This window comes from Chaetura pelagica, unplaced genomic scaffold (assembly GCF_000747805.2).
Source record: "Chaetura pelagica isolate M959 unplaced genomic scaffold, ChaPel_1.0 scaffold69, whole genome shotgun sequence".
Lineage (NCBI taxonomy): Eukaryota > Metazoa > Chordata > Aves > Apodiformes > Apodidae > Chaetura > Chaetura pelagica.
This window is the reverse complement of record NW_009970724.1, coordinates 9,826,781-9,836,913: the sequence shown is the minus strand read 5'-3', so window position 1 is coordinate 9,836,913 and position 10,133 is coordinate 9,826,781. Positions and strand designations below refer to the sequence as shown.

General features: G+C 38.7%; 1 protein-coding gene across 1 annotated transcript in view; it reads right to left on the bottom strand.

Annotated features, from left to right (window-relative positions):
- The window catches only part of LOC104396871, a 32,319-nt gene extending 24,083 nt beyond the window's left edge, over positions 1-8,236 (bottom strand). The window contains exons 1-3 of the mRNA XM_010006770.1: positions 8,150-8,236; positions 7,114-7,180; positions 3,903-3,985 (exon numbers count right to left, since the gene is read on the bottom strand). Of these exons, the coding sequence (XP_010005072.1) occupies positions 3,903-3,985; positions 7,114-7,180; positions 8,150-8,236 (237 nt within the window). The remainder of the gene's footprint in view (positions 1-3,902; positions 3,986-7,113; positions 7,181-8,149) is intronic.
- Between the last annotated feature and the right edge of the window lie 1,897 nt (positions 8,237-10,133).

The following is a 10,133-nucleotide window of genomic DNA, read 5'->3' as shown; positions in this document are numbered from 1 at the left end:
TTACCTTGCAGCAGGAGAGCTTCACCCTTCTCTTACTTTCTTTAGAAGACCTAAAATCACTGCAGACTTGTGTAGCAAGACAGAAAAGCTGTGTCTCATGATGACAGACTGGACTATTCTGCTAACTTTTACCTGCAGTGACAGGCTTAATGTATATCAGGACATAGCTTACAAAGAATGACAATCTTTTTAATAGATCACATACTGAGTCACAAGCTACATATTCAATAGAAAATCAAGCTAATTGCTTACATCTTCTAAGATATCCCTGAAGGATAATCGAACTCTGCAGAGCTGTTTCTTAGTTGAAAACTAAATAATTAAGCTGAAGAAATGCATTTCTCTTTCAAGTTTCTCTCTATATTTTCTTTTATTTTTCTTCATACCAAATACAACAGCATAAACATAAGCTATTGACTTTAATTAAAAATTAAAATTAGATCTAGCTCTGTTTTGTTAAATCCACAGCTGAAAAAACAAAAGAGACTGTCAAGACAGAAAAAGAAAACATTGCAACCTTCCTGTCAGTTCTCATCCCTACCCACTTACCCTGCAAATTGTAAACATGCTGTGCAGCAGCTTGTGCCTACATGTAACTCAAGAGTCTTCAGCGGGATTTACTGCACGTGGACTTCAGCTCCTAACAGCAGCTGTATGTGATATAAATAAAGAAATGGACAGTGCCATAACATGATAGATTTCCGAAGCCCCAAAATTTATAGGAATCTTCTTTATTAATTGAATCTATTACTGGCTAATTGCTTATGTACTGTAAATCTGCAAAGGTCAATTCTTGAAATCACCAAACAATGAGAAGGTATGAAACACTAACAAGCCCTAACACAGTGGGAATGTTAATCAATAATCTAAATGAAGCCTTGTATTGCCAATGATGCATGAAAATGTATTATTGTTAGGGACTACAAGCATAGGCTTCACAGAAAGCAATAAAATAAAAAGGCATGTATTTTGAGAGCAATAAAGTATAAACACTATCTGTAAATATTGACTGTACAATGAGCTTTTTCAAAAGAGCATCTTAAAGAAATAAGCTATTTCACGGAGAAGCTTCTTGCAAAAAAAAAATAAAAGGAAAAAGAGTGCTGATGCAACAAAGAAATACATTACAAAGGCCAATTCTGAATTATATGGATGTAAGAGGAGAATATGTTTATACATATTAAATACTGCATTCTCAACATATGTAAGCGAGTATTTATATCCATTAAACTTTCATAAAATTGCTTATAAACCTGCAGTCTCACCCCAGACAGAATCCTACAGCTGCTCCATTCAAACAAACATGCTGCAAGGACAGAGTTACTGCAGATGTTCTTGGCTGCAGGAGGAAGCAGACTCCTTGCCCGGGGGCTGCTCCATTGCATTGCTTTATGCTCACTGAGAACATTTCTGCCTTCCCAAGTTTCTAACTGGCTTGGACAAATATTAAGGGAAAATGGTGTTTGAAAACCACCTCTGAATTGTAAAAGGCTGCAGAATAATGTTCTGTTTGGAGGAGCAATTTAGCTTTATTAAGCAGCATGACATAGTCTAAGTGAGCAAAGACAGCTTTGTACAGTGCGTTGCAGCAGAGTCAGCAGCAGAAGCCAATCAGTCTAGAACCTGATCACAGAGCTGCGCTGACACGCTGCAAGGAAAGGTGTTAAAAAAACCTTCTCACTTACTCATCTAGCAAGCTAGACACTCCATTTCACCTCTGATATTATTGGAGGAATTTCTCATGGCAGCAGAGCTTTGGCAAAATATACTTCTGAGAAAATATTTGTGTGCTTCTCTGGTCTCATTCAACCTCTTTGCCAAACTGCCAGTTGTGAAGGTTGTTTCACTTGCACGCTGAAATGTTAGAATGTATTTCACAAGCAGAGTAGACAGCACTTACTGTGAAATCTCTTTTTTTTATTTTCCTGCTGGTAGGAAAATAGAATATTTAAAACCAGTTGGGAACCTAAAGAGTTAGACATGCTACAGGCAAGTCTGAAATTGCTATTATAAAAAGATCCATTAGCAGGTTTGATCTGAGCAAGGAGGGTGTGCTAGTTTACTGTATTAATCTGATTTCTTCCCAACTAAATTCTCATGAATTTTAGAAGCATTGAATTAGTGGAATCTGGTTTTCAGGGCCAGGCATGGATACTGGCAACAGTCATATAATAATGTAGTCTTATGTTTTAGGCAGAAAAAGGGAAGCATTATTCTTTCTGAACATTTCCTTCCTCTTCAAATCTTCAGATACTCTGCTTTCTCTAAGGTCATTGCATGAATTTAAGATACACCAGTCTGGAAACTAAATTAGCCCTCATTTACTGGGAAGTTGAATGCAGCCAGACTAATGGTGGTGCAAATATAATTGGTTCCCAACATGTGTCAGTGTGTATACTCCTCAAGCCACGGAAAAGATGCATTATGGGACTAATTTTTAAATGTTAATGGATATTGGATGTTTGCCAGACACCCAGCTGTGCACAAAACATTGAGATGGTAAATAGCTCTTGATCTGTTTAGAAACAAATTATAATGGCTGTTTGGATTCCACATGACTGAAGGCATGGTAACCAGCACACGCTCACAGACTGACCCTATTAACTGCACTAAGGGGAATGTGCCGATTTTAAAAATCAAAATAAGAGACATAAAATAAGGCTATTAAGATGCCATTTAAATTATTTTAGATTAATATTAAACAAACAAAATCCCAACAACAATCCACAGCACCTGTTACCACTGCCTACATGAACCAACTTATTTAAAGGAGCTTTTTTTCTAGGTTTCTTTGGTAGGAGGTCAAAAAGAAAATGCTTTAATCACTCAATTTTATTCTAAAGCTGAGATCTGAGTGAAAAGCTTATCTGCACTTATAGAATAAAATCTCTCCTGCCGCATATCAGCAATGGGTCTCACTGAGATGCACCAGGGAACAAGACCTCGCTTCATTTGATGTGTAGTTCTCATAATTTTAATTTAAAGTCTATGAATATCAGTATTTGCAGGAAATTCTCTGCTTGAAATGTCTTACTAATTGTATTCATTTGGTCAGTAAAGCCCAATAGGGAATTTTTACTCAGCTGGATTAGGTGCTTTTGATTACTATACTGTAGCATTAGCAGAAAGCATCACTTCACAACAGAAAACAGTGCTGCTCTGCCAGCTCATACTTCCTCCACCATTGTGAACAGGCAAATCAGAACTACCTGACATCCCACAAGAGCAAAAAGATGAAAACAAACTTACTGTTCATTCCTCAACCTGGATAGGGTCTAGAAGGAGCACACCCATAGCCACGTGCAATTCACACCTTTAAAATTTTTTAATATATTCCATCCCAGCTGCGAACAGACAAACAACCAGGACTTCTCTTTCCTAGGAAATCTCTGATTCAACATCAGGATTCACACAGCATGACTACTTCAAGGACCAAGCTATACTTTTTAGTTGTTACTATAAATTTGAAATAAATCCAGCAGCATTCAGAATTTGAACGACCTGCATCCAAACTGTGTTTTCACGGATGAGGAGCAACTTTGGTAGAGTACTTTGCAAAATCTTTTACTTGCATAACTTGTTTCCATTTCTTTTTAGTGTAATGAGATTTCATGATGAAAGCCAAATACAATCTAGTATAGCAAAAGTGCATGTTACACTGATCCTAATAAGCCCAATGAAAATCAATAGTGCTGCTAGTTTCCCTGAAATCAGCCTACATAAGCTCCAAGCACCGTGTTCTGCCTAAAGCAGAGAATTAGCAGCTTACATAAGACAGATATTTCCTAGCAGAAAATCTGAAAATAACCACACTTGAGGGAAAATAGTTGTTACAAAAAAACCTCCAAAAATATGGAGATATTTGTCTCCTGTCCTTAAACTGTGGGTAAAGAATCAGTTACCTTTTCATCCAGCTTCCACGCAAGGGACACGTTGACTGTAGCCTGCAGGAGGGTGAGCCCCTGGGCCCTGGCTCCTCTGTCCCCTGTAAAAGAACAACAGCATTTTTCACTCATTTGCTGAAGAAGGTTGAGAAATTTTGCTCTGAAAGCAGAAGCCCCATTTTCTCTGGCATAGAAATGAGGATTATAATGAAATTGGGATAAAAGTCAAGCACACTGTAGCAAGGAGCAGTATTAAAAATGCAGGGTACCTGCTGCAATCAACTTTGACAAGGTGCATGCATCATCTATGACATTTCACTCTTTCTGTTTGTAGCTTGCCCTGCATTCAGTAATGGGAAATACTGAGTTCAGAGGGGAAGAGGGCAGATCTGAGAGCAAAGACAAGAAAATGCAAATATCAGAAGACTGAAACAGACAGTTCATCTATATGTTTAGTCATATATAGTGTATTTCAGAGCAATACCCATCATTATGTAGATTTTTATACTGCATGTATTTCAAATAACATTCTTCTTTGAAGTTTGCTTCTTCTTAAATAAGATAATAAATGTAGGAAGCTTAAAATATAATTTCCATTGCATTAGTAAGCCGGTTTTATTTCATGTAAGAAAATGTTTCTCTGTAATGATCTACCTTATGAATGACCTGGGGAAATAATTTCAGGTTTCTTTAAAATACAACCATTTGTTTCTTATTGGTGAGTTCAATTTTACTAAAAGTTAAAGAGGGAACAGCGACAGCCTATTTGCAATATTGGATAGCCAAAGGTGCAGAATTATTTCCAGTTTACTACTAAAACAATATTTAAATAATTCAGCACGCAGTTGCTGTATTTTTTTTAATGATGTGCTATTAACAGGTTGACAGATTTGCAAGTGTGAGGCATGTTATGAAAATTTTGCATTAGGAATTTTTTACAGGAGTGAATGTAAGCACAAGCTTTTATTTTTGTGTAATGTTTCCATTAGAAAGTCTTTCCTCAGGACAAGAATATATTGAATTTCTGCAAGTGTATAACTCCATGTAAGTAGGATATTTGCATTTATTTACCAAATGTAAGTAGGATAATTCTGAATAAAATGATTGTATATACAGACCTCACATATGTAGCATATAGAAATATGTACCATGGATACACTGGAAATGTACTTCTCCCTTTGACAGGAGGATGGGGCATGGCTCATTCTGCCTAGTTCAGAGGTTGTAACAGCTTATGCCTGTACATCACAGGTGTACAGTACTGTTGCTATGGAGACTGGCTCAAATGAGCAGGAAATTTCATTTTGATAAAGTTCTATTCTTGGGCAGAGGAAGAAGGCTCTATATTCAGCATCACATATGGCATTTTTTTAATGCCTGAGACACATTCTGTAGAAAAAAACAGACTTCAAAGGTGAGCTGTATTCTCCCCTTGTGGTGTTGGCACCTGTACACAGCACCTTGGGAGTGGGTGGTGCAGCTGGGAACATCCATGTGACAGGACTGTGTCCCTGCCCTGTGGAGCCCAGGGCAGGCAGAGGGGCCAGAGTGTGGGCAGCTGCCCTGGGGCACGCATGGACCTGCTGCTCAGGCAGCAATGGCACAGTGCTGCCTGGGAATACAGCCAGGCTTTGCTCAGCTGGAAAGGGGAACATTTATTTCAGGTGAAAAGTTTCATTCATTCTAGCTTATGCAAGGACATTAAATTTTGTTAATCAAAGAAATCTGACTTCTTCAAAGGGAAGAACCATTCTGTGAAGGTATTTCCAAAGCAAGCAATCAAAACAATGTCTTGAAAGCAGTGAAATTAAATATTGTCACTTTTTCCAGCTCCCCACACAGCAGGATTTATCCACTCTATCAATTCACTAAAGCTGACAGAAATTTGCTAAACAATTCCACAGACCAGAACCTGCATTTTTCAGGGAAAAGAGGATTTGACTGAAAGCTGCCACCCAGTTCTCCTCACTAAAGATAAAGACAAGACAATTATCACTGGGCTGGGAAGCATCTGAAGTTGTTGTCTCTTCTTTTTCTTTACCCTCCAGTTCCCTGTAGCACCCTGTGCCACCCAGGGACATTGAAGGGTGGGTTTCCAGCCAGGGGACAAGTGGCCGCTGCTTTCTCAGTTTTCCACCTACAGAAGGGACAAAATCTAGTATTTATGGGAAAAGACAACAGGGGATTAAAGCAGGGGTCATGGACCAACAGGGGACTGGGGCTGGCCCAGGGTTGCAGATGAAGCAGTGTAGCCTCTGGCCTGGGATTCACATGTCTCAGCAGGGAGCTGGCTGGGGGATTTGGAAAGCAAGAAACCAGATTATCTCTGTGGGTTGAAATCTCAGGAAAAGTTTTTCGCTCATTTGGCAGACAAAGATCAGGAGGTATCTTTGGCATGGGGGTTCTTGTTTGTTTTCTGGGTTTGGGTTTTTTCTGTTTTGGTTTGATATTTATTTTTTTATTTTCTTTTTAAATCTTGATATTTGAAAGCCCCTAGCTATTTGCATCTAGCAGGCTTAGGCAAACAAAACATTGTTTGGATCATGGGGGTTTCTTCTGCACTAATTTGTAATAAAAATTATTTAAATATTCAATAATTTACTACTATTCCTACATGATGTGTAATGTTTGGAAAGTACAGAATATTAAAAGCCTTTTACCTCAGAAATACCTTTCCTTAAGCTAACTAGTGTTTCACTCAGGAAAGCCATGGTGAAATAAATTCTGCTTCTGGCATATATTAAGGACTAGCCATTGCTGAGAAGGCCTGTTGGCAAAACTGAGCCCTTAGCTATCACGTCTTTTCCTAAACTATACTTAACTTCCATAAATAACTGATGAGTTGGAATCTCCTTTTGCACCTCAATATTGTGCTCTTTTATTATAAGAAAAATCTATTTCATACTGCAATAATATCACTTACCACAATAAGATAAGAGGATTCGCTTCTCCCTTGTCCCCTCCTGAACCAAGCACCCAGACTCCAGTAAGATAAAGAAAAGCCAAAGAAAGTGAAAAATATCAATAAAGTTACACTGGTGAATTGAAGTACTTACTATCTTGGGGGGAAAACCTGTTATTAAAGAAAAAATACCTGAGATAGTGTCAGGCAATGTGACAATGACGATGTCATTACTAAATAGGACTCTTTGGTCCCTTAGCTGTCAATAATTAATACATTATTTACACTTGCACATTCTCATTTCCCAGCTTTCAAGATTTCATTTACACTCTGATCCTTTGCTTAGCAGCAAATTTAACATCATTGTGACCTTCTTCTGCCTGACGATATACACCTATCAAGCAAAGAAAGAGAATAGCATCTAATATGTGCATTTATTAAAGCAGAAAGCTGGAAGAAGTGACAAATGCCAGTGTTTGCCACAATAAACTGGAAGAGAAACAAATTGCTCCCAAAGAAAAATCAATTAAGAAGCCATTTTAATAATACTGTTTCTGGGAGCCTCAGCATTTGCATGTTTTACAGGAAAGTATCTGAAGTGTTTCTAATTAAAACCCAAAGGAATCAGCAAACTTAGGAAAACCATACCACAAACTGCAGACAACAATCTTATGTTAAAGATACACCATTCTGACCATCTGAAATTAAAATACTCTGTTAGGTTGCAATAGCATTTTTCTCATGATGATGAGGACATTCATCCATTCCTAGGAGAAACAAAGTCAGATGGTCATATGAGATGGAAACTGCCATTACATCACAGTGTACTTGAATGTACATATTTATTTAGTATAAGAATATGCAAACTATCTGCATAAAATTAAACATATGTCGAAAATGTGCTGTAAGCAAGGATTGCCAGAACATAGCTGACTGGGGTAATCCTTTTGAAGTCAGTGCCAAGTCTCATGTTTTTCTGCTTCAAAAAACAAGTATTCAGCACCTATCCTGGCCCACTGGGGACACTGGATGATTTTGAATGGGGAATACCACAGAAATTTGGAGTTTGGGCTTTCAGGGAATTTTTCTGTTGGCTTCAGTGGATTTTGGAGCATATCCTCAGTGCAATAAGAAATTACTAGGAGTAAGAACAGCAACACTCCTACTCCAAAGAAGGAAGAGCTAAGAAAAGGACATAACCCAGAGGTGGATTTCCACATGCAGGCATTCTACCAAACCATTAAATTAAATCCCAAAGAAGTTACTTTGCCTGGTTCTGGTTGTGTAGAATTTATGGTCATCATTTAAAACACCCTATTCCAAGTCTATAGAAATCTAAAGCTCTGCTCTTAATTTCTAGTACCTTTGCAGAAGGGGGCTGTATGCTCTCAGCCAAGCAGGCACTTCCTCCAGCTGGAGTTTGCCTGCACCGCCACACCAATGGGCTCATGTCCGGCAGAAGAGACAATTGCAACAGCATGACAACTTGAGGGTTAACCATACCACTGCCTCTCGGTCTCTTCAAGCACCTCTGCTGAGCAACTACTGCAGTTCTTGCACTTCTCTGTGATGGGGATGGCATCCTTGTTAATCATACAGAGGCCCAGCTGGATTTGGCACTTTCTGAAATTTCATCTCAAGAGCTGTAATCAGAGGGAAAACACAGACACGCCGGACAGCTTCTACAAAATGCTGTACCATCTGCTGGACCAAAAGGAGCACACCAGCCAGGAGGAAGTGTTGAAGTGATGTAAACATGTTGTCTTAGTTAAGGTTGGGCTTTCTCACTGTGTTTGGGCGCTATGGATGTGGAAATCCACCAGAGACTAACTGAAACCCCAGTTCATCTATGCACAAACAACAACCAGTCCAACAATGCCATAATTTGATTTCAGCAATAACCAGCTTCCACTTTTCTCTTGTATAGCCAGCAGTCAGTTGTCACTGTCAAAGCTTTGTAAAATAGGGAGGGTTACATTAAAGACATTACTATAAACCACTCCAAAGTTAATATGCAATAAATTGCTTTACCATTGCATGACATATTGACTCCAGTTTCTACATCCCTGTCTCATGTTCGTCATCAGCTGGTGATCTCCAGTTGACACTGGAGTGGGCACATGTTGTTATTGCACCCTTGGGGCCTGCCACATCCTACTGTCCCTCTCTCTCCAGTGAGCTTTACAACAACTGATTGCTACAATGCCATAAAAATTAGTTAATATTCAACAAAAGGGAGTGCATGCATTATTTTGCACTCTGAGAGTTTAGTATTATTTGCTGCAAATAAAAATTTCCAGGATTAATTCCTGCACACCAGTTCTTAGCCAGGAACACAATATATTGGTTGAATTGTGGTTTCTTGTTAGCAACAGAGATTTTACAGCAGAAGCCCAGGCACAATCTTTATGATGGAGGAGCAAACAGTATTGCAGCCACTCTGCCATAAAAAGTAATAATTTCTGGAAGACGGTAACACAGTAAAAATTCCTGGTTGCAGACTGGATTCAAATTGGTGAGTACCCAAATGTGTCCAAATGCCACCCAGCTGCAAGAAGATCTGGTCTGAATTCCTGAGCTATTATGGGAATACAGTGTTAATGAGACATGCTGGATTGATGGCATCTGCATGCAGATTCTTTCTTGCTTGCAATACAATGACTGCCCATGGAAATCACAGTGTAAATTTCACTCTGCTGTCCATTTCTGTAACTCACTCCTTCACAAGTGATGGGCCAGCTTTATTTAGTAGGTTAAGAAAATGTGTTGTGCTCTCAGTACAATCGTTCTTTGTTTCTATTTGCTCTCATTTTTACCATTATCAAAAATAGTAGTTATAAAAAATGAAGAGTTTTGCAATCTGAATAATTTGAAAGAAGTTTTCTTCACTCATGAGCTTACAAGGAGAAAGTCTAGCTCTTCTTTCACCATTATGCACCCCTGTGACTACTCATTACTTTGTTTTTCTAAGTGCTGACCTAAAATTCAGCCAGACAAGAAAGGACCTGGCAGAGCCCATCATTTACTAGGAAGCTCCCTTGTCTTTCTTGCCAATACCCTGAGCATAAGTTTGGTAGGAAAAAATCAGATGCAATATTTACTTCCAATTGGGCAAAACCATCCCTAAACCATCCCCTCCAGGATATATTTGTCAAATGTGGGAAACTGAAAAGCACAAGAAATTCAACACTGCAACTTCTCAGGTTCTCATTCCCATACAGGCAAAGAAGAATAGACCAAAAAAATGCAGCTGTGTTGATTTTTTGTTTTCAGGTTTTTTGAAAAATCATCATCACCAGACCCAAAAGCTCCAGTATTCTCCAGGAGATAAGGAGGACCTGACTAAT